We start from the raw sequence: 25,070 nt of genomic DNA on the forward strand, positions 1-25,070 counted from the left end.
GGAGCTAGGATGATTTTATTGAAGATTTTATTGAATTTACTGCAATCTTTTCATGGGAATTGCATTCGTTGGCAAATTTTTGTGGACTGACTTGTGGAAGCAGCTGTCCTACGATCCATACACACACACACACATACACACACACACACACACACACACAGACACACACACACACACACACACACAGACACACACACACCTGTAATGAGGTGACAATGGTGTGGCCTCACTTTGAGTAAAATAGACAACAAAGCACGGTTGCGCGGGTGCAACGTGATTGACAGCTGGTCCGTCCAATCGGTGCATGGTTGCAGGTGCAGGTGGGCGCCTCAGTCGGACCCCACCCCCAATTCTGCATCCGGTTGCGGAAAAAGCAACGTGGCGCTGGTCAAAATGCAAAACTCAAGGCTTGAAAACGGCAGCTCGCGAACCAGCGGGCGACGTCACGGTGGGTTTGCCACTTGCCCACCACATATTAGAAAAGCAACTTCTGTTTATACGTATTACAACTCAAATCTCTTTGCCTTTTCTGTAATCTGTTTCTCCTGTCATTAACCGAATCATCTCTTCTATCTGCTTCACCTACCTTTTATCTTGCAAAGCACTTTGAGCTGTATTTTATGGTACCAAAGGTTCTGTGTATGACTATGGGCCTGCTCCACGCTTCTACATCATGTCAGAGCAGCCGACGGTTAAACAAACTGGCTTGTGTTCGTATTGCGCGGTCGACGTTGTTGTTCTGCTCGATCACTTGGGGCCTAAGGCCTGCACCGCGCTCTCGGCAAAAAATCTAAAAGTCAAAAGGTCGGCGTGGCCGTAACGAGCTGCCGGGGCCGAATCGAAGTCACGAGGGTTTCGACAAATTCTGACTGAGGAGAAAACGCCTCGGCCACAAACTGAAAAATGCATCGGCAACGCCAAGGGAACTTTAATACGGAGGCGGACGCTCACCACATGAACTGAATGTTCTTCCAGGAGTCCGATTTTGAACCTCGAGAGGAGGAAACGTTTCCTGCAGAGGGAATGATCCACACCCTTGTTCCCCCCCGATGCAGATCCGCTTTTGGCGGGACTGCAGCGGGGAGAAAGAACCGTGCGAAGACGATGGCGCCCGGTGCATTTACATTTCAATCTGCAGCCGCGGCGGCGGCTCCGTGAAGGCTGCTGTTCGCCACGGGATGTCTGTGCAAATGTTGGTGCCAATCCATCTGGTGGAGGAGGCGATTCTTAGATAAGCGAAAACTTATCCAGAAGAAAAAAAAGTACAAGAATATGTGAAGTCTTTAGGGCTTCGTGGTTATCTGCGCGTAGGTTTCATGGAAATCCATCCAGCAGATTCATGACATCACTGGTGAGGTATAAGGTCGAGGGAATCGGCGAGGAGTCGGTATTAGGATTCATCCTCCGGGGACCATGAACGTCCGGACATACTTTCACGTCAATCCATCAGGTGGTCGTGGAGACATTTCAATTTTTTCCGCATTACACCCTGATGCGTAACTGAAACCAGCACGTTCTGCATCTTCACTTTGATTTGTCTTTTCATGGAACAAACTCAGAAAGTCAATAAGGGGGAAAAAAAAAAAACCTTTCGGAAAAATCTTGGAAAAACAACAACGCGGAGCGCTTTGACAACTCGGAGAGCGGAGAGACGGAGGCGAGCGGAGAGACGGACGCCGGAACACAAGAAAACAAGGAGTAAAAGAATTTGAAAAAGACTCAGACTTTGTCTCGGGACTTCAACGGAGAGCCGGGCGCCGCAGTCGCCTCCTGGCTGTCGGGCTCGTCCCGGCCCTGTGCTCTGTGTCTGGACGCTCCCATTAGAGCTGGACGACGGGAGGAGGCGGACAGCGGGAGTGTGTGTGTGTGTGTGTGTGTGTGTGTGTGTGTGAGTGTGAGTGTGTTTGTGAGTGAGTGTGTGTGTGTGTGTGAGTGTGAGTGTGTTTGTGAGTGAGTGTGTGTGTGTGTGTGTGCAGTTGGCAGAGACCTCGGCAGCTGAATCAGGGAGAAACGGGGCCAAGAGCCGGAGCTGCCCTCACCTAATGAAGCACCATAAATACAACAGACAACTTCCCTTCTCTCTCTCTCTCTCTTCATATCTGAACTCTCCCCCCCGCTCCGCCATCTGCAGTGGATAGAGCACTCGAGTGCACAGACCCGTTTAGAAACATGATATGTTCAATAGCTGCCTTTACAGCGTCGTCCTTACTGGAGACGCCGCGCTCTCTCCCCATGTCAACGTGCCAGTGTGGTGTTGTTCACGCTCAAACACACCAGCAAACACTCGCTGCTCTCAGTCCCCCCTCTCTCTGTGTCACGCAGCTGCACTCGAACGCATCCTTACACGACGACGACACCTGCTGGCCAACTGACACGAACACACACACACACACACACACACACACACACACACACACACACACACACACACACACACACACACACGAACACACACACACACACACACACACACGGGATCGGGAGAGATCACGCATGTGAACTTCAAGCTGCACTTCCAGATAAGAGCGGCAACAGAATGTAACTAATGAGGGTTTGAGACCCGGTTAAATCAGAGTCTTTATTAAAAAAAGTTGTATTAGGAGGAAAATACCGGACGCACCCCAGGTCACAAGTGTTTTGGATGAGAGCCAAAGATGCTGAGTAAAATATATTTATAGATATATATCTATCTATATATAGATAGATATATATCTATCTTTATATATTTATTTATTAACAGTGTTATTTTGTGCTCTGCTGGTCCGTGTGGTTTCATCTCATCTCGTCCATCGCTGCGGCTCCCGACTAATTGACTCTGACCTTTTGCCCTAATTGAAAAGGGCGGAGCCTCGTTTTTTTTTTTTAAATGGTCGCCTTTGACTTTTAGTTTTTTCCAACATTTTGTGCGAAGCAGCTGTTCGGCCAAGTCAACCCCGTCGATATCTTTTCAGGGAATCTGGACCACTGTGCGCCTGTATCTTTAAGAAACGCAGCAGACATAGATCCCGCCCTCCCGGGGGAGTGTCCGTGGGGACGGGGTGACGAGGAACGTCTCCTCGTGTTCGCCGTCGACCGGTCAGGGGGCCAGGAGCTCGGAGCATGCGTCGTGTGTCCCCCGGGCCTGAGAGGTAGAAAACAAGGCCGTTGTAAGACCAGAGAGCTCCAAACGTGGCGGAGAAGAAGTTCGATTCAGTCATGGATGAAACGTAATTCTGTATTTTTTAACAGTGCAACAAATGTGTACATTTTAATTTGTAATCAATGTAAACTTAACCTGATATAGACCGATGCCATTTGTCGTTCTGTCCATAACAAGCGGACTGTAATTATCTGCTAACGCGGTACAAAGTTATTACATTAACCATCCATCCATCCATCATCTCCCGCTTTATCCATTTAAGACTCGCAGGGGGCTGGAGCCAATCCCAGCTGACGTTGGGCGAGAGGCGGGGTTCACCCTGGACAGGTCGCCAGCCTATCACAGGGCCACATACAGAGACGGACAACCATTCACTCTCACATTCACACCTACGGTCACTTCAGAGTCTCCAATGAAGCTAACCCCATTCTGCATGTCTCTGGACTGTGGGAGGAAGCCGGAGAACCCGGAGAGAACCCGCGCAAATTCATCATATGTGCTCTACATTATGGATAATTTCCAGCGGCACGAACTGGATTCGATCTGTCGTTCGGTCTTCCTGGTATAACTTCTTGCCTCATCGCTGGACGCTCTTGAGGTTCGCTTGGAAGCCGTCGATAGGTTTTGGCAAAATTGAATTCGCCTCAGGCTTGAAAAAGAAAATCCTGCTGAAACAGGATTTGGGACACGTCTCGGGGTTTAGCGGCTCTCCGAGTCCGGGGCGACTCGATTTGGAAATAAATCTGCTTAAAGTGTCGAGAGCTGGAGTGAATATAAAAAAAAAAAAAAAAACGTCTGTGAAATCCGTCTGTGTTGAAGAAGTGAAGCGTGTGTGTGTGTGTGTGTGTGTGTGTGTGTGTGTGTGTGTCCTCGACCGTGTGAGTGGGACTCTCGACTGACGAGCGGCTCGTTCCACCGTCATTGACCTTTCATCCCGAATCAGCGCGTCTGGCTTTATTTACCGCCGCGCCGCGCCACCTTAGCGTTAAAGGAAATGTGTCAGGGAGATTGAAAACGATAAGCACCGCCGTCTCATCACAATTATGATATATATAGTCTTCAAAAAATGTATTATATTGCTTAGATACAAAGTAGAGAAGGTCAAATTTGACCGAGTTATTCGGCCTGTACCGTCCCCAAGAGGACGATATATCAAATGTATTAAATGAAGGTACAATACGGTTATAAAAATAAGTGAATATGAAGTGTATTTCAAATGAAATTCTCCAATAGCTCATAGAAATCCATAAATGATACAAGCACCATTTAAAAATCTATCAAAGCGATAAAAATCACAGAATGGATGAGATTAAATCATAACGCCCAAAAAGTAACAGTAATGTGTAATAGTAGAGACGAGGCGCTGTTAAGTGACGGCCATCTTGTAAAGGTGAGTCTTCAGGAGAGACGGAATTAAAAATCAAACAAATTACAAATGCATATTTCACTGCTCTCCAATTTTACAATACAGAGGTTGGAGATTCATTTTGCTTCCATGGAGACGGACAGTAACAGTTGTGACTCGCAGCATCGTATCCATGGTAACATTTAACAATGTTAGATCAATTTAAGGTGAGATGCTGCGCTGTGGAACGGTTGCATGTTTCCCCAAAATGTTTTTTATCATCTTATTATTTTGTTCAGCCATGGACTCACCATCTAATCTAACATCTGCCACCACATTGTCCAAATCCCCCCCCCCCCCCTTTATTTTTTATTCCTTTACAGTCATGTAATATTCTCCACAGCTCCGTCTCACTGTCCGTCTCTCTTCACCCACCCGTGTTTTGAATCAATACGCCATTCTCTCTCTCTCTCTCTCTGCCTCTATCGCTGCCAGCTCATTTCTCTCCATCTGTCTACGAGTCTGCTTGTTCTTCCCCTCCGGGTTGTACAGTGGACGGGCTTCCTCAGTCGGCCCGACGCTCTCCGACGGGCCGATCGTCACAGAGGAGCAAAGAAACCAGAAAATATTCACATGGAAGAAGCTGAAATCAGAGGAATTGTGACTTTAACCGATTAACCCATTATCAAAATAGTTGGCGATTAATTTAGCCGTCGATTATTAATCGATCGGCTGTTGAAGCTCTGAACTAAACTTCTAATTGGAAGAAGTCAGTCTTGTCGTCGTGTTATTGGGGAGAAACATACTCATCGTCAGCCCCCTGGTTGTAACCACAATGTCTGACTGGTGACACAAACCAGGGCCAGGATGGCCACGCCGCCGCCGCCGCCGCTGCGCTTGAGTCACATTATTTAAAGCGCGTTCACGAGCAGCCGAGGGGAAGAGATAAAGCGCCGGACCCCTCGGAGCCACGAGTCTCGCAGCCCCCGTGTGCGATCTCGCTCAGGCCGCCCACAGCGGGTGGCACAGAGCACACGTCGCCGGTCGATACCAGGCCGAGCCGAGGGATTCTGCGGATGTGATTGATTGTTTGTTCCCCCCGACGCCCACAGGGGACATACAAACAAACGCTGTCTCTTTAATAAAAAAAAGACCCTGAATGCATAGTGTGGTTACACATATACATATACTGTATATATATATATATATATATATATATATATATATATTCAGACAACGTAATGTGGACGTTTACCGAGGGAGATCTGAACGTCACGTCTCCAGAGAGAGAGACGTTAAGGGACACAGGGAGAGGAGGCAAATGAGAACAGCAACTAGAGAACCCAGGGGAGGAATAGTTAAAAAAAGAAAGAAAAGGAGAACATAAATGGAGTCATACAGAGTTCTTGCTCAGCGCTGCAGTCTACTCACAGTGACCAGGGGAGCGCGGCGACTGGACATGAATATTGGATGAACCCCGAGACGAGCCCGACCTGTGAATTTCGACAGCGGCGGTCGAGCGGGGGAGTGACACCAGAGGCGCCCGCGCGACAACAACGCCACCTTCGATGGAGGCGGAGCAATGGGCTGTACCCGCCCCAACACTACGAGGCGCTAATTCTAAATATGTACATATATTCATATATTTAAACAATATTTAGGCGATAAAGTGGAAGATACTTTTCAAGCGACATTTGGAAACTTTTGGGTTTTTTTCGAGTTTACGGCATTTGGACAAATCTTTGAACCTGTGGGGGTTCAAATCCGGGGCGCAGCATATGGCTCTGCGAGGCAGTCATAGGACTGTGTATAATAAAAAGGAACGTAGGGCATCGGGTCCGGAAGGTGCAGGCAATGCGGAAAAAGCCTGAAACCTGTTTTCTCTGCAATGACCAGCAGGGGGCGACTCCGCCGGTTGCAAAAAAAGAAGTAGTAGTAGTATGGAAGCCTATGGGAGAAATTCCTGAGGAGTTCATGGTTTGATGTCTAGTTTCAAAGCTTCTTCAATACAGCACGATGTTCATTTTGTAAATCATGGTTCCATTTAGAGACGATCATCAAATAGACGATATTTGATCCGCACGCATTGGAGCGTGGATACAGCGCGATTGACAGCTAGTACCGTCCAAAAGGTGCATGGTTACAGGTGTAGGTGGGCGTGCGGCTCTCAGTCAGGCCCCACCCCCCGTTCCTACAAGTATGGTTAAGCGTCTGGTTTCAAAAAACCAAAATGGCGCCGGTCAAAAATGCTTGAATTGGAGGCTTCGGAACCGGCAGCTCACCAACGGATGGGTGACGTTGGGTTGATACTTGGAAGTAATACAAGCAGCGGGAAACGACTATACTGCTAAGTCGACTGATGAGACATCAGTCAATCAATCCTGATTCTGTTTAACCATTGCAGCGAGCTTCAGAGGGGTAATCAGCGGACGAAGCCAATGAGATACTATCACGGAACCGTTTGCTTTGAGGGTTCTGTTGTTCGTTTCTCCCAGAGTCCGAACTAATTACAGCATTCAGATCAAGACGGACTCTCTGGGCTCACGTGGGTTAAAAACATCCCGCTTTGAAAGACCTAATGGACAAAGTGGATCAGAGTATACATCTCGCCATATTGCAGGCTACCAAAAAGAAAAAAAAGGGAAAAGGGGAAACCCGTTTGGAAAACGGTCCTTTTTGCGCGTCTGTTTCTTATTTGGTCATAAATGCAACTGGCTGTTTCGCACGACTGAAACCAGACTAATGAACTGCAATGCAGTGAGCCGTCACTGCGGCTGGCAAAGCAATCTGCGGAATCTCATATTCCCCCACTCCACTTCATTCAGAAAAGAAGAGGATGGATATTCAGTGCCAGTTGGTTTACAACTGATTGGATTCACTCTTGTACGAAGAGCCACCAGTTGAGCACAGACGCACTCCGCCTCGACTAATTAAAGGAGTCTCTACTCTTTCCTTTTTAATCCAGAACGTGCACACGTCAAAATAAAAAAGGAAAAGCTCTTTAGTAATTTAAAATAGATTTCTGTTTCCCGTTCACTCGCAAGTGTCTGACATGGCTCCGTATCGTCATTTACAGCTGGAATGGATCATACGCCGTCTTTAAGTGATGCGATGTGTCCATTATATGTGGGAAAGGATCGTTTCAAAGCGTAACACGCACGAGAAATTGTGTGTAAAAAAAAGTGTGGGTGCAGAATTTCTGAGTTATTAATGAGCAATGTGTGCATTTCTTTCATGTGTTGGTAAAAATTACCATAAATTCCGCCATCAATTTCAATTTTTTTTTAATTCAGTCAAATTATGAAACTTTGAAATTCAGTCGCAACACACAAAATACAAAAAAAAAACTAGTTTGACTTCAACCAAGTTATTACTTGGCATGTCTTTTGACGGATGTATAGCCTCGCCAGCCGGTGGCAGTATCAGCGGCCGCCTTGCAGCTGATAAAATAAATCTCCTTCATGTCGCCGAAGTTGCCGGTTCATCTGAGGAGGAGGAAGAGGAGGAGGAAGAGGAGGATGAAGAGGAGGAAGAGGAGGAGGAGGATGAAGAGGAGGAGGATGAAGAGGAGGAGGAAGAGGAGGAAGAAGAGGAGGAAGAGGAGGAAGAAGAGGAGGAGGAGGAGGAGGAGGAGGATGAAGAGGAGGAGGAAGAGGAGGATGAGGAGGAAGAAGAGGAGGAGGAGGAGGAGGAGGAGGATGAAGAGGAGGAGGATGAAGAGGAGGAGGAGGAGGAGGATGATCGCATGTTGCCCTGCTGTTCCACAGATCTGATATCTGTTGTCGGCGGGAATGAAGAAAGCGTTTTATTACGTTTCGAAAGTGTTCAGCACAGAGGCTGTGCCATCAACCAAAGAGGCAGATATTACATTACTACGAAATATTGTGCTTTGAACAGCGCAGTTAGTTGAAGGTATGACGAAGTTCTACTTCTTCTCACGCCTTTTCGAACATGTGAAGCAAGTGTCGGACAGTGGCTTTTGTTTTGTGCTTTCGTTGTTTGTGAACATTACTTTTTTCTATGTCCGTCCACTAGTTTCCTCCAGCGGTGAAAGTTCAGCGTGAATGCGACGTATTTTGGAGCGTTTAGTTCAACAACCGTATTCAACACGACGTAGAAACATGGAGGCTCACACGGAGGTGGGGTCCACCTCATGGAACTATATTTAACTCCTATATGAACACATAGTTATGGACAATATATTCAATTCCTGTGAATAAGTTCTTCTAAATATTACACACTGCAGCTTTAAATTGCAATCAGGCGATATAAGGTTTCGCGCAAGTTTTAGTCCCTTAATAATGAAAATAAAGATTCAGATATAATGCAATGCGGTACAGAAGACCAAAAAAATCCCATATTTTTCTTTAGCCACAATTAACTTTCATAGTTCCTGTTTATTACACTTTATTAGTTCTGTTGTCAGCGAATTACGGCTCACGGCATCGCCCTATTATCAGCCGCCTCTAATGTTTGTCACAGACAATTAATTTTTATTCTTCCACGGCACTAAGTGTTCGTCATGAATGAAGAGCATCAACCGCATCAAATGAAATGTAAAAATAAGACAATTATAGATGAACTAAAGTTGCTGACAGCTCAGGTCTGAGGTTGGTAAAGTGTGTGTGTGTGTGTGTGTGTGTGTGTGACTGTTTTTAATACTTTCACAAACCGTTAAGAGCGCCACCCTTAAAGTGCTCCACCTCTAACGTTCATCGAGCCCTTTTTCCAAATATCATTCCCATTTTCGATTTCCACGCCATCTGGGCGGCGAACAGGTGAAGCGCCGACACCGAGCCGACGGGTTCGCAGAGGGAGACTTTGATTGAAACGCGACCAAGGCAATCAGTCGTCACAGACCGCACCGTATTTAGGGCCTGCGGCTTTTTGAAGATAATTATGGCTGGAAGGTCGACTCAGCTCTGAACTATTGGACACGTCTGATCGGGCGGCCTTTTGCACCGAGAGCAGGCGGCTATGCAAAGTGTCCCAAAGCCATTTAAAAAGACATTTTAAAAGTTGTTTGTGTTTTTTAATAAAAGCAATTTCTGACTCGACAGCTTCCTGTTGGTGATGGTCCAGAGAACGTGTCAACCAATGTGCTCCAAAATCAAATCAATGCCATTTCATACATGGAGAAATATAATCTGTGGCACTAAGTCTGCACTCTCCCTCAAATAGGGTTGTTTTGGGACACACCTCATCCAAGGCGGTTATGTTTTGACCCCCGCCCGTTTGTTTGTTTGTCTGCAGGATTACGCAAAATCTACTCAACGGATTTCCACGACGCTTGGTGGAAGAATTGGTGATGGGCCAAGACAGAACTTGCAGATTGCAGAATTTGGGGAATTTCTATTCCACACATCTTGATTAAAGAACTAGGGTGTATTTAGAGGACTGATATGTATGTGTGTGCAATCTGATGCGGCTCTGAATGAAAGAATCCGGATCTCTCAGATTAACAATGGACTGTTGGCAGGGTATATGCGCTCTACTGAGTGACATTCTACTGTACAAATGTTTTGACCACATATTTTCCTGCAATTATGGCGAATGAAGAACTTAAAAGCATTTTTTTGTTTGAGCTTCACATGTAAAAAATCTTCTATAGTTTAGCATCAAGGGTTAATGGTAATTGATGTTATAAAAAGACCCGTGACCCTTTATAATAGCAAGGTCAGGATTTCCACTTTTTCACACGTATTAATATCTGGTCTATATATTTATGATTCAAGTGGCTTGAACTAATTCATGTGACGCCGATGTGAGGAAAAATTTGGGCAAGGTTAGATTATTTGATTCAAAGAGAAAAAGTATTGGTGGTTAAGAAATCTGCACTCTCAAATATAATTATAATTTAGTACATTCTAGTGTACAGAAGTTTTAACTACATATTTTTCTACAATTTTGGCGAACAAAGAACTTTAAGGATTATTTAGTTGGGAGCTTTACTTATTTAAAAAAAAAAATACTACGGTTCTCTATCAAGTTTATCATCATTAGTTATTGATGTTGAGAGGCCTGTGACTCTATTATTGCAAAGGAGTGACCTGTTAAATCACACCTTTATTTATGGCCGATTGATTTTGACATAATGACTTTTACAGTAGCAGTGGGATGAGTTAATTGATGTAGCTTTAGCTTTTTCCAACATGACAGCAGAATAACTTAAAGGACTTCCTCAGGCGACGAGGAAAGTAAAAGAAAGCCAACTTCTCAGGTTCACTTTGCATCAAAATGAAAACTTTTCTTCTCCGGGCAAGAACCCATTTTCTTTGCTTTTAATTGATGCGAACATCTTGGACCCGTACGTGTCCCCGGAGAGCCTCTACAAATTTCCGAACTCGGCATCTGAGTGAAATGGAAAGTAACACTTTCTCTATGTGAACTAAATGAATGTGGATGTTGCCAAAGCAATTGTGTCATCTGAAAAAAAAAAGCTCACTCCTCTGCCAACAGCTTCACTGGAAAGAAAAAAAATAGTATTAACCACTTGTCAGTTTTCTATAACATCTTTATTTAAAAGGATTTACAACAACAAACTGGCACCACTTAACTTAAATGGCATCTTTTTTTTCATCCTTAGTTCTTCTGCACAACTTGCATTTTTGTACATACATACACACGAAACGTGTCCCTTCAAACGTTAACCCATGCACTAACAGTAAGAAAGAAAAAAACAAGTCAAAGGGAAAAAAGAAAAGGGGGGGGGGGGGGGTGTTCCGGCAGTTTCAGTGATCATCATAAAATGGGTAATTCAAGCGCGTCAAAGACTCGAGACTGACCAGGATGATGAAATCATCAAACTTTCAACGTTTCATCCCCAATATTAAAACTCTGAACTAGGGGCGGTCCAACGACTGGATGTAACCGGTGGAAAAAGAAAAGGTTGTAGTTATTGGTGGCGATAAACTGTAGCAACTTAATCTAGTTTATTCTGATTGGGATTGATAGCTTACGTTAGCTTAGCTTACTTATGACTTGCACTTTCAACTTGTGCTCCGTTTAGACCCTTAAAGGGGCAGTAAGCGATTTTGGAGAAAACTTGTCTCCGTCTTTGTTGTTGTTGTTGTTGATCGATTGGTCGGAGCCCGGAGACCCGCAGCCTTTGTTATGTGAGACCGACGTGCTAACCACAAAGGCCAAAACCCGAGTCAAGGCGCCACGAGCTAGCACGTCCCATTTTGGGGGGGGGGGGGGGGGGGGTTAAAAAAAAATCGATAACTGCCCCTTTAACAAAAACGCCACAAAGTTTCCGTCTCATTGTTCCTCCGGCTGATCGACTCCCAAAGAGTCAAAACTGAAACATTCTGTAGATTATTGGTATTAAACGTATTAAAAATGATCTCCGATCGACTTCCCGCGTCTTGATTACAAATCTGTATTTGACCCCTGATGCTTTGCTTTGGGACTCACACATGTTCTTACTTGGCTTTTGACATTTAAGGTGTGAAACACCACTTAGTCTAATAAAGGAAAATACAGGTTCAGTCATTTTCGTGGATCAGCCTCTTTGTTTGTTTTTGGTGGTCAAGCCTCATCGACGTGGAAGAAAGTTGTGCACGCGCCTGCTTGGTTTAAGATTCTCAGTTTTCACTTGATCAGGAACGTCTAGCTCAAGCCAATGCAGCCTAATAATCAAACTATTAAATAATGCAAGTAAAGCAAACTGCAGCCTTCAATGTTCTTGCAGTTGAATCAGCACCACTCAAAAAAAATGTAGCTAGAAGTCATTACCACCCTGTAGCATTAGCCTGCATTAGCTTTTAGCTAGGTGTACCTAAAAAACCCACCAGTTGGCATGGTGACGTGAGGAGGACCTGCGCCACGGTGACACGTGACCAAGAAACATCGACACTTGACTTTACTTACACGGATCCAGTAAAACTTCCACGGGGGCTCTTGGAAAAGGGGTTTTATATAAAAACGTCTAGTATAAAATGGACGAGAGGCGTTTTTTTTTCTGTTCCTGTCGGGTAACCCCTGGTTAACATTAGTGCAATTAGTGGCAACGATCCCAGGAACTTCTCCGTTAAAGTGGCCACAAAATTTAACCCGACGCCATCTCTCATTTTTTGGGAAAAAACAACTTTTAGCTACCAACCTGAACGACGGTGGCGCGGCGAACAAACGTATCAGCAGACGCGTGAAACATCATTTAGCAGATGTGACAAAACGTGTGGCCGTCAAGTCTGGCATCAGTTTCCATTTCCATTGTTAGTCGATTTGAACTGTCAGTCAGAAGCTTTTTAGAAGAAAAATAACCCTTTTTCAGCGAGTGTCCCTTTCAAAGGACTGATGTGACCGGTATGTAGACGGGCGTCGCGCAGGAATGGTGCATTGATTAATGACAGTTGGGCTGAAAGGAAGCAGAATGAGGAAGAACGGACGAGCAGCAGTGTGAAAGGTTGGGAAAATGTCAAGGCAGGGAAAGTGACTGATGCCTCTGCTCGCTGGGACAAAAACAAACAGTTAATGCTTTACAAAAAAACGAGTTCTGATGAACAACAGACAAGGTGAACGCTCCCCCGAAAACCTTTTTGTATTACAAAATAAAATGTTATATGACGCAGTTAACTGCAATAAAACTCAAAAAACACTAAGAAAACTTGATCGTCTCCAGCAGCCCACAAGAAAAAAATACCCCGATAAAAACTTTTTAAAACGTACTTCACTCTCTCTCGGATTCAAAATTGCTGAACAATCTGTTAAGAGTCTGAATACAACCACCAGAGGGCCGTGCAGTCACTTTTCCTCCCTTTAACGAGATGACACGTGCTGAGGGGAAATGAAATATGAATTTTTTTTACGCTGTGCCGGCTGCTCCGGCGGCCACCGGCGTGGGGATGGTGGCGGCGTTCAGGCCCTTCCCTCGATGTCTCTGGCCGCCTCTCCTGCGTCCTCCGCCTCCTGACTTGAGCTGCGAGACAGAGAGGGAACGGGGTGAGCCAGCGTGTTACAGGAAATCAAGTGTAGGGTAAATCCTGAGGGGAAATAACGCTGGCTGCTCCACAGCAGTGCAGATGTTCGGATCTCTCACTCGTGAAAGGTTAAGAGGGTAAAGATGAGGTGAGGAGAAGTCACAGCGGTTTATATCAATGAGTGTATAAAAAGATGGACGACACGTCTTCACTTCCTCCCTCTGGACAAAACTGAAGCCAAAAAGTATCCCGGATACTTGAGCAGGTGAAGTAATTTGGAGCGAAAATCTGCAGAGCATTGATCTGGGAGTTAAATCAATCTCAGCTGACAATCATGACATCATCGATCGGCGTCAAATACCTAATTGACACCAAACTCATCAGAAACATGAACAACTGAACGTCCGTCAGCGTGATAAAAACTACCTTAAATAACAGAAACCATCTTTGAGGGGGAAAAAATGTCAACATGCTTTTTGACTTTCGGTTTATGACCTATATTGCAGCCAGCCACCAGGGGGCGATCCAGATGTTTTGGCTTCAATTTAGGGAGCTGCCATGTCATCCATCCATGTTATTATTCTATTTAATAACAGTGTAATGACTTCATGTGACATGAGCAAGTGGGGTCCTCCTCACATGTAGGGGGGGCCCATTACAATATGAGGAGAACTGGGAAATTCCCAACTTGTTTTTTTTAAGAGGCAATTGACAAGAGAGTATGAAAATTCAAATTATCGCCCATTGTAAGTCATTTTATTAAGTCAAACTTTCAAAACTACTTGTTGAAATTGAATTTCATGGCCAGATAAGACTCTAAATTAGTTGAATTAGACTGAGTAACAGTCAGTTAATTTCTCTCTCTTTAAAAACATTGACTGTTTCTGAATCAATAAAATCACTGGGCTTCTACTTTTGCACTCCATTGCCAGGAAGTGAAGCTGCTCGGTGACCGGCAGTGAAACAACTGCACCTTGCCGAGTAGCTTCCACGTATAGACAGAGAAGATTGTACTGGGAGACGGCTGCATGCTCAGGAAACAATGGTTTGTGGAGTTTAAAAAGTGTGGAAATCAACGAGAGAAGAGCCGAACTCGACTGCCGCAGTCTGCAAGAAACGTCTCTTTACCTTGTTTTCTTTGTTGCCATCTTTACACAGAGCCTCCTCCTCCTCCGCCACTGTCTGACGCAGCATGCCAAGACAGGGAGGGAGGGAGAGAGGGAAGGAAGGAAAAGCAAAACGGGACAACAGCATCGAAGTAATAAGTGTTACAGTGGAAGGAAAAGGGAGTAAAACAGGAGCAGAAAAAGATGTCGAATGTAGAGTGTGAGTACAGCAGAAAGGAAAAATAATAGTGAGGGGGGAGAGGTGGAAACCATACGGGGAGATGAAAACAGGATATTATGGGGCAGGGGCAGGGGGGAGATGTCAGAACGGGCGAGAGAGGAAACAGTGAAAGAGAAATTAACTTGTGGATTTAAAGAAGTTCAAAAGGAGCAATGGTGCGTTCACACCAAACGCGACGACACAAAGTCACCGACGTCCGACAGAGAACGGGCGGATGCTCTCGGTTCGCGTTCACCCACGTCAATCTCGCGAGAGTAGATATAAATGATCCGGCGGCCAAACGATAATGTAGCTTTCTTTGGTGTGAACGCAGCATAAGAAAAGGAAATAAGTATCTTTTTTTTTTTAAAAGGTGATCTTAACTTCCTCCTTCTCAGTCAGTGGCACAAAATAATTCATCCAAATTGAAGCAGGATTACAAAACTGTGTCCTGAAGATTATCTATCTGTTAAATTCAGGATGTTATTAAATGTATGTTAGGAACAGTACCTATATGAGATCAAAAATGTACATTGTTCAGTGCATCAATTATATCATCCTCAACACATTGACTCGTCCTTGACTTATTATTATTTCGGGTGGAATTAACCTTAAGAAACAAGTTTTTATTACATACTCTCTTCTCATATAAGGTGACTTAAAGCTTGTTAAAACCAGAAACGCGTCTCCCTTATTTTTCAGGATTTACTCACTGGTAGCTGTGCGGAGTTGGGACTAGGCGGCCGCGCTGTCGATCCCGCCTCCTCAGGCTTCTTATTGGCCAGCATCTTGGCCTGCTGGGCCTTCGCTGCCAGGGTGTTCACCGACTGGAGGAGCTGCGGACGCACGAGCGCAGGAAAGTGTTCCACGTTGTTCAGTGACTTTTGAATTGACGAGTGGATCGAATGGCCGCCAGCCACCACGTTAGTCTTCGAATTGCTCTTAACGTGTTTCGGAATACGCCACAAAACTTTCGTACCTTGGTTACGGTGCCCACAGCTTTGGTGCGTCCTTCCCTGAACACCAGCTTCTTGTCGCAGTGCATGTACTCGGGCGTCTTGATGAAGCGGAAGTGAACCGAGGCCTTGTCGCCCGTCCTCAGACAGTCTTTATTCATCGTCAGGATGGTGGCCGTCTGCCTGATGCTGCCACAGTGGACTGAGAGAGAGAGTAGCTCATTGAATCAAAGACGTACGCATGTCAGCGTTAAAGGGACTCGATGGTACAGGTCACTACTGACCCATGGCCTGGTATCTCGGGGATATCGTGGTCGGGTGGTGCAGCACCAGAATCTCCGCCTCAAACTCCCAGGTGGCCTGCGGCATCAGCTTTGGGGAGACCATCACCATTCCTTTCCTTATAGATGAACGTTTGATCTGAGCCGATGGAAAGAAAGTACGGAAGAAGGAGGATAAAAAAACAGCAGGAACAAAAGCGTGGGGGGGGGGGGTTAGTTAGGCCAAACAAGAATTAGAGACACACGACTACCTGCTCCCAAGCTTTGGGATTTACATGCATTACAAAACTGATTACAAAAGTTAGGAAGCTCATTTATGTGCATATTACATCGAAGAGTTTCAAAAGAGTCGCCTTTTTTTAAGAAGTACTTAACAACTTGAAGCTACATTGTTTGATATTTGGCGGCACTTGGTGGTGAAGTTGCAGACCGCCCTTCCGGAGCGCTCAGGAGCAGCGACGGCCTCCGAAAAGAGACTAAACTACTCGCTGCAATGTCGTGTTCTACAAATACGTCGAGTGACCTTCTAAATATTACACACTGTAGCTTTAACTTAATTTTAAGTTGTCTTTGTGCTGTTTTTGTAGTAGATACGAGCACTAAATGTTATACGATAGAGGTTGTTTCAAACTACCTTTTTGAGGGCGAACGACGCCGTCTGTCCGCCGCGCACCTCTCTGACGGGCATTCTCTTACGGTGGATGGATTTCACAGCGATGGGGATGAAGATGCCGAGCGGGTCCGGCCCTAAGAGTAGCGTGTCGTTGAGCCGTATCATCCCTCGTAACGTAGTCCCCGACACGACCGTGCCCACGCCCTGCCGACAGAAAAAAATCAACAGGAGGTCAAGTCAACATCTGGTGCTTCTACTGTCTGTTTTCATCTACAGAGAAAGTCTTCATCCACCTCCAACAGGATGAAGTAATTGATTTCTAAATCAATCGCCAAATATTTTTACTATATGGATTAATCGGTTAAAGTTTTTATGGGAAAAAAAGTCTAAATTCTCTGATTTCAGCTTCTTAAATTTGAATATTTTCTTGTTTCTTTGCTCCTCTGTTACAGTAAACTGAATATCTTTGGTGTGTGGACAAAACATCATCTTGGGATTTGGTTAAGACGATCGACATTTTCACAAGTTTATGACATTTTATGGACCAAACAACTAATCGATTAAGAAAATAATCACAAAATGCACAAAATGATTTTTTTTACTGCTAAGGCAATTTGAAACTTGAAATTGAACATAAGTTGAAACAGTTTAATTTACTAATTTACTAATATTTACAAATATAAGTAAGTAGGGCAGCAACTAACGATTATTTTCATTATCAATTAATCTGTCGATTAATTTTTTCGATTAATACATTAGTTTGATCGATAAAATGTCAGAAAATTGGGAAAAGGTTGATTGCGTTTCCCAAACTCAAAGATGATGTTTTGTCCACACACCAAAGACATTCAGTTTACTTTCACAGAGGAGCAAAGAAACCAGAAAATATTCACATTTAAGAAGCTGAAAACTGAGAATTTTGATATAATCGATTGACTGTTGCAGCTCTAGTGCAGTTGTGCCTTTTTTCCCCCCATACCGGTACTGAGTATGTGTCGTCTATTTGGAACTCCGCGGGCTCGTCGTTGCTGAAGGTGGTCCTGGAGGACAGCAGGTTCAAGAACATCTTCAGCAGGTCCATGTTCTCGCCCGTCACATTTGAGATCTGGAAAATCGGACACATCCTGCGGAGAGAGAGGGGGACAGGCGGCGTTGAACAAATGAAGGAACATTGAAAAAAAATTGCACTCTGTTCTGTTTTTCGTCAAACTGTCAAAGAGAGAGCTGGGCGACCCGATGGCCGAATGGTCAAAGCACTAACGCACTAAATGGGGCGTACATGCCCTCAGGCAGCCGTTTCCCTGTTTCGATTCCCAGACGGCCCCGGACAGTTCACCTTAAGTCATTCCCTTCTTCTCTCAATATTTTTTCCCAACACTGTCATTTATCCAATAAAAGCCAGAGGGGCCCCAAAAAACATATATGTAAGGAAATGGATTTTGGGACTTCAAGCGCAAATGTCAGCAATCATCTGCTCTGCTCAAATGCCCTGAAGCTAAAGTGTTTTAGCTCTACTAGTTTCAGGGAATGGCGCTGAATATTTACCCAAAGTTTGAGATTTGAGACGTCTTGACGAAACTCAGGGTGGAAGAGGGGGCAAATTGTAGTGGAAGTGCTTCTCGTCTCATGAGCTAGAACACAAACCGAGGCTGCAGTAGCAAGAATCTCTCAAATGTGAGGCAAAGAACCTCTTACCTCTCCGAGCTGAAGTTGGAGGCTGTGACGATGACGTCGTCCTTGTTCTGGACCAACACTGGGATTTTCCTGCAGCCCGGCGACTTTAATAACCTCTGTAATAATTTGAGGGTCTCTGCAGGTGAACACAAACAAACAAACAAACAAAAAATCCACTGCCTGAGTTAATAAAAATATCACATCAGAGCATCTGCGAACGCACTTCACAAGGAGTTGGGTTTAACGAGTTCGCGATGAAGACGCTGGTCAAAGGCGGCCGTTCATTAGACAACCCCCCTTTTATTTCCAATCCCCCTGTTTTAAAGGCGTATTAAATCATATTATAGGAGACTTCCCGTTTCCTCAACTGCTCCCATTTGCTTTGCTTTTTTTAATTTGCACTTTTATGCAAACTCAAAACTCTTTCTCCATTTTTGTTCCACATTAAAAACCCTGCAGCAGTCTCGAGGGAGCAATTCCTTCCATTTCCCTGAGAGGCTTTTATTGTGAGTAAGTGTTAAGTTTTACACACACACTGCCTCGAGTGTGTCTGAGTTTTTTTTTTGATGGGGGGGGGGTTTATACAAACTGCCTTTTAGAAGAAAATGATGTGAAGCTGGTTATTAAAGATGTGCAGCCCTGCAGGTATAGGGATTTATATAAGCGATACAGTATCAGTAGTCTCGTTACCTTGCAAGACGTTGGCTGGACACATGTCTATCTTGGTGACCACGACAAACACGGGTACGTTCAGGGCCAGTGCCAGACCCAGGTGCTCTTTGGTCATGCCAACAATGCCGGCGTTACTGCCAACCTGCGGTAAAAAGGGACAGGGGGGGGGGATTATATGATGCAAATTAAATATAAACAGAACTAAAGACGCACAACCACCCTCTCTCTCTGTCTCACCATGAGCATGCAGAAGTCCGGCATGTGCCCCGTCATGCCGAAGACGGTGGTCTTGAGGTACTTCTCGTGGCCGGCCAGGTCGATGAAGGTGATGATCTTTGACGACTTCTCGCAGATCGTGGTCCAGTCGAGGCCGCCACCGTGGCTGTCTGGCTTGTTCACCACCTAGAGAAACGCAAGACCTTTAATGCTCGGATGGTGGACGATGCCTGATGCTCGGTGCGATTGTCCTGCTTGAAAAGTTCATAACTTTTCCCCCCGTCGGAACCACAATGCAGTTTGGCAACGCCCGGTGTCGACACATTAGAAGTGAATGAGCGGCGTTTACGCCTCAAAAGGAGGAATGTCTGAGGCAGAGAGTGCGATAAGAATGAGCTTGTTCGTTGGTTCACTGCTTGTGCATGCGTGTTGTCATGTTTCCCGGAATTCCAAAGATGGCAGGCAACAAATGTAACATTTCACAACTCACATATTTTCTTTGATTTTACTCTTTGAAAGCATTTAAATGCTGCATTTAATTTGGTTACGTTAGGGTTGGGGTAAGGGGTTAGTAGTCGTTGTACACGACATTTAACATCAAACAACAACTTTCCAAACCTTCAATCAATCAAATAATCGCTACATCTACCTCTTTTCATGCATCTACATTTTAATATCTGCCACTGTCAGAGGACAAAGGGAAAACTCCGGAGCAGAAGGTGCAGATACAGGCCTGTTGCGCTGGTTGCCAACCGCCATTGAAAAACCCACAAAGAAGAGTGTCCGACCAATCATGTTGTGATCTTTTATCTGGTACTGGCCCAAGAACACGGCCTCAACTGTAGCTCCTCCAATGGAGCCCTCACAAACAGAGTGTGTGTGTGTGTGTGTGTGTGTGTGTGTGTGTGTGTGTGTGTGTGTGTGTGTGTGTGTGTGAAGGCTCCATTAGAGTCGGACAGAGAGTGAGTGATTCAGGACCCCAAAAAATTGAGAAAATAGATTCCCTTCACTTAATTATGGAGAGTTGTCAGAAATGTGAAAGACTAATTACAGGCAGTCACAGTAGAAATCAGACAACTTAATGACCGTGAAAGGTTTCCATGAATCCTAACAACTCTAGTGCAGAAAATGTTGATCCGTCTGCATTATAAAGCCCTGCTCTGACAGCTTCCTCCTTCACGTTAGTAAAGTTTCTATTGGAGTGCAATGCTGTCCTAGGTACGTCACGCCTCCCGCGGATGATGGGCAGAAGCTCACCTGTCCCTCCTGGTCAAAGCCCAGGATGTCGTTGCCCACGCTGCTGGTCCTGCCGCTCTCCATCTCGTGTTTGTGTCTGAAGAGCTTCTGGCGAGCGAAGCCTCTGCCGTTGTCCAGCTCGCCGTGGGTCAGGACCCCCAGCAGAGTGCTCTTCCCTGCATCCACGTTCCCAACAACCGCCACTCTGGAGACGAGGTGGAGACGAGTAGATGTTAAGAGTGAAGCAGACACGTGTTTCACTAGGCCTGCACCTTGTACATGTTCTACCAGTGACTGAGGGTGCTCCTTCTCTTTTGTTTTTCTCTTCACCTGACTTCCAGGAAGTCCAGCTCGCCCACACGGCGTCTGATGAGGTAGTCCCGGATCTTTCCGCCGGTGTCCGCCCTCTCCCGCAGCAGGATCAGGTCGGCCTCGATCTGGTCACACAGCGACCGCACCGTGGCTACAGACGCGTCCATGTCCTTATCATCCAGACCGTAGTCGCCTCCATCTGAACGGAGGAGGCGGCGAGAGAGGAGGCGTGAGACGAAACAGGAGGGTGAAAGAGACACGTGTTGCATTATGTAGAACATAATAAAAAAGTTCAGTGTCTTATACTAATTATTGTATTGAGTCAATTACATGGGCTTTTTTGTCATCACTAATTCTTTAGATATAGATTCATTCGGAGTGGTGTAATGGTCTGTTTTTCTTAGCTTCTTATTAATTGCATCTGCTGATATTTTGTAACTATTCATGAGCTGTATTTTGTGTAGTGTGTGTGTAATGTGATGTTATGGCTAATGTTTGTGTTTAATGTCATCGTCACAACATAAACTGCAGGACCCCAGGAAGAATAGCTTCTAGCTTATGCTGTGATGCTAATGGGGATCCAAATACAAACGCAAATAAAAATACCTGTATCTTTAAAATGTAAATATCAATTTTTCTTTTGAAAGAATTCACTATGGAGGACTTGGGGGGGGGGGGGGGGGGGGCGGGGGGAACAGCCACACAGATCAGACAAACACACCATCCATGAACTGTTGAACCTGTGACAGTCCCTGTGCTGAGCAGGGGAAAAAACGACACCCTTTCACACATGCTCTCAGGGGAGGGGGTGGGTCGGGGTCAGAGAGGGTCAGACATGTTGCTGTAACAGGCAAAAAAAAATTACTCTGGTTGTCAACAAAAGCCCTTCATGCGTCTGCCCTGGGGCAGAGAGTCTCTGAACGAAAAAACTAAATAACAAGTCAAATGGGTTTTAGTTGCCCGGGAGCCACGAAGTGACACGAGTGACAGCTGCGACTGCACCCTGGTGGTTACTTAGCGACACACATTTTGACACAGTTGACATCTCGTTCTTGGTCATGGAGAGAGAAAAAAAATCAATAGTACATTTAAACACTACTTCGCAACTTATTGGATTTTTCCCCCCTTCTTATTATAAAATAGTATTTGCTGGGACTGTAGAGGCAGTGACAAAACCCACAAGAGTCTAACAAGAGGTCTATAACCAGTGCTGAGGGCACTGGTCTATAACCAGTGCTGGGGCAACGAAATCTACTTTATTATCTTTTTGTATCTTTTGTGTGAATGCAGGGAATGTCCAAAGTTAAATAGTTGGCGGATCTCGTTCTATAGTTACTGGATTTAGCAGAAAATGAGTGATGTAAAATAATCTGGTAGTTGTTATCAGTAAATCTTCAATATAAATAACATGATGTGAATGTTTCCTCGGGATTCTAGTGACGCCCAACCAACACCGTTGAAATGGAACAATCGATGGCGTGGATGCTGATTCAGGAAGACGGAAACCGTGGACATCTTGAGCAGAAGTATTTATTATAAGAGCTCAATATTGAGGAGACTTCTGGTTCGCTGCACAGATCAACACGTTCACAGTGTCCGCCGTCCCAAGACAGTCTGCCCATCCTGGTCTCTGTAGTGTATTTAGCTTTGAGTAGTGTCGTCATCTCCCCGCGACTATGACACCTCGAGAGAGACTTCAGCTGCACTCAAATTATTTTCGGCTTGCCATAGATGAGATGACCTCGATTGGTGCCTGAGAAGACTCGTCTTTAGGGTTTCTTAGGGAGGATAGACGGGAATTCCTCAACACGTAACAGTGAGAACAAGGGCGGGTGCGGAGTTTGTCATTAGTCTTAAAGCCTAAATATGACAAAATAATTTTCACTCAGCCGAGGACCTCGTCCGTTAAGTGCCAGGAGAGTTTTCATTCTTTCATCCTACCTGAGCCCATTCCAACCACGAAGATGGTCTCGCCGCTGCCCTCGTCTATCCGCTCGCGCAGGTGTCGGATTAATGAGTCGTACTGTTCCCCTGTTGGACTCACGAGGACCATCTGAGAACGTGAGGAGGAGGAGGGACGGGGACGGACAACAACAACAGAGGAAGAGTTGTAAAAACAAAATTAAAAAAGAAAAAATGAGCGCAAACAAGTCACAACTCCAGCAATTCATCAAAGAAAACTTTTAAGGTTTCGTTCTCTGCAAATCGGTCAATTCACTTTTGATTTTTGATTTGACAAAGCCGGTATGCGAACAAATGCAACGTTGCTTTATAAATACCCTGGATAATCAGGTATAATTATACACTTCAGGTCTATGTAACCTGCCAGCTGCTGCATGCACGCAGAGCAACATACGTGTCACTTCCTTCAGTTGCTGCACAGCCTTGCACGGACGTGCACCGTGTGCAGCTAAAACGTGCAACGTGGGATTACGCAGACGTTACCAACACAACATTAGAAATAATATTTACAAAGAGGCTGCCTGGAACGTCACGTCACGAGAAGCACTTTCAGGGGAGAGGCCCACCTTACTGCTCAAGTCTAGATGATCCGCGGACTCGCCGTTGGCGCCCTCGCCGTCCTCGAAGCCCTCCTCCTCGGCCGCGTCGTCCGCACACCCCCGGTCGGGTGCGAACATGCAGGCGGGCACTATGGACTCCACCGCGGCTGTCGCGGCCGGGCACTCCGCTGCTTCATCTGTCGCCGATACCGATGCCATTTCTAGAGAGAGAGAGAAAAAAGAAATTGCAACATCAGCAAAAGCAATACATAAACAAACCAACTTAGCTCCCTTGCTAAGCTAACCGTTAGCCGCTAGCAAAGACGGAAAGTTAAGGTTGATCATCACAGCAGGCTAATGCTAATGCTAACACAATATCAAACTTGCTGTTGTAACACGTAAGACTGTTCAAATTGGAAAACATGTGCATCAGATATTTGGCCACAACTGCAACGCGTCAACTTCACTTTGTAACTTCTGAACATGTGAATGGTTAAATGAAGCTGAAGTAGCCAATTAAAATCGCATATTAAATGAAAGCGTACCGGAGGCTGCTAGCTAGCCGACAAGCTAACTTCGGTTGTTTATGCGGGCTTGGCTTACGGTCAGTGGGATCTCTGACACGCCCATCACAAAACGGCCTAAAGGGGATTGGCTTGCTCCACGTCAAGTCACGCCCACCGTCGACGCACACCGACTTTAATACGTCAGAGTATTTTTACCAACGATAATAACAATAATAATAATAATAATAATAATTTTATTTATATAGCACCTTTCACAAGTAGCTTCACAGTGCTTTCACAAAGACTTATGAATCACAGACAATGAAAATCAGCATTCCAACAATAATACGTTTTTTTAAAGATATTAAAAGACAATATAAAAGACGACATCAGATAAAAGCAAGTCTATAGAAATGGGTTTTTAAAAGTGACTTAAAAGAAGGCACAGACTCTGCCAGCCATATCTCATATAATGATATATACCAATAAGTGACAAATTAAAAAAATAATCATTGCATTATTTTTTTGAAAGCATCCACAGTTTAGTGCAGAATGTATTCTGATGTGGTGTCAAGGTTTGATTTAAAAGTTGGCTAATAATGATTAAAAATTAATAATGATATTGGACATTTTCCCCTTTCCTCCTTTTTCCTGTTCTCCTTGTTTTATTTGTTTATTTGTTTGAAGCATATGATCTGTGATGGGATGTATAACTAAGTACATTTACTCCTGAACAGAATTAAAGTGAAAATGGAAATACACTAGTTACTTTTTCTTGAGTATTTAATAAACTTTGACATAATATGGTGCAGCGCTAATATCAAAATCTCAGTAGTATAAAAATTGGTAGTTCAAACAGTTATTTGATATACTGTAATAATATAACACTGAAAAGAGCTGTTGTGCACAAAGTACTTTTACTTTTGACATTAATACTACTACTGTACTTTTATGTAAGTAACAGTATTTTAAAAAGTGTACTTTTACGTAAGTAACAGTATTTATGGACTTTTGGATTTCTCTGCAAAACACATGCTTTTCTGCATACAGTATATTAGACCCCTCGTAGACTTTTACTAATGTAAATATGAAACCCATTTGCACAAATTATGATCAGTTCTCAATTCATATATGCGTTGCCAAAATTCCAATAACATTCAAAATTGTACCACAAACAAATGTAATGGGTATTTTTTTTTGTTATTCTACATGTGTTTATTTATTTGTTATGGAGTCACTGAAATTGTTAAGTCTTAAAGTCATGATGTAAAAGTATTAGTGATAAATGCAAACTAATGAATAACTGCTTCTTCTGACTCAGCAAATATGATATGTCTCAGCAACATGTAATAAAAAAAAGGTCACATACGGT

The 25,070-nt window shown here is 44.6% G+C and overlaps 1 protein-coding gene across 1 annotated transcript; it reads right to left on the minus strand.

The window, feature by feature from the left end:
* Positions 1–10,980: 10,980 nt before the first annotated feature.
* On the minus strand, positions 10,981–23,867 carry gtpbp1l (GTP binding protein 1, like). The gene is made up of 14 exons (XM_035637180.2): positions 23,738–23,867; positions 23,220–23,413; positions 22,633–22,744; positions 20,710–20,890; positions 20,401–20,584; positions 19,165–19,329; positions 18,946–19,069; positions 18,277–18,391; positions 17,561–17,705; positions 16,603–16,785; positions 15,972–16,107; positions 15,711–15,889; positions 15,445–15,567; positions 10,981–13,404 (listed from the first exon to the last, which is right to left on the minus strand). The coding sequence occupies exons 2-14, from the start codon at positions 23,409–23,411 to the stop codon at positions 13,291–13,293; spliced, it is 1,953 nt and encodes a 650-aa protein (XP_035493073.2). The 5' UTR covers positions 23,412–23,413; positions 23,738–23,867; the 3' UTR covers positions 10,981–13,290.
* Between the last annotated feature and the right edge of the window lie 1,203 nt (positions 23,868–25,070).

The sequence above is a fragment of the Scophthalmus maximus genome, chromosome 8 (genome assembly GCF_022379125.1).
Source record: "Scophthalmus maximus strain ysfricsl-2021 chromosome 8, ASM2237912v1, whole genome shotgun sequence".
Taxonomy (NCBI): Eukaryota; Metazoa; Chordata; class Actinopteri; order Pleuronectiformes; family Scophthalmidae; genus Scophthalmus; species Scophthalmus maximus.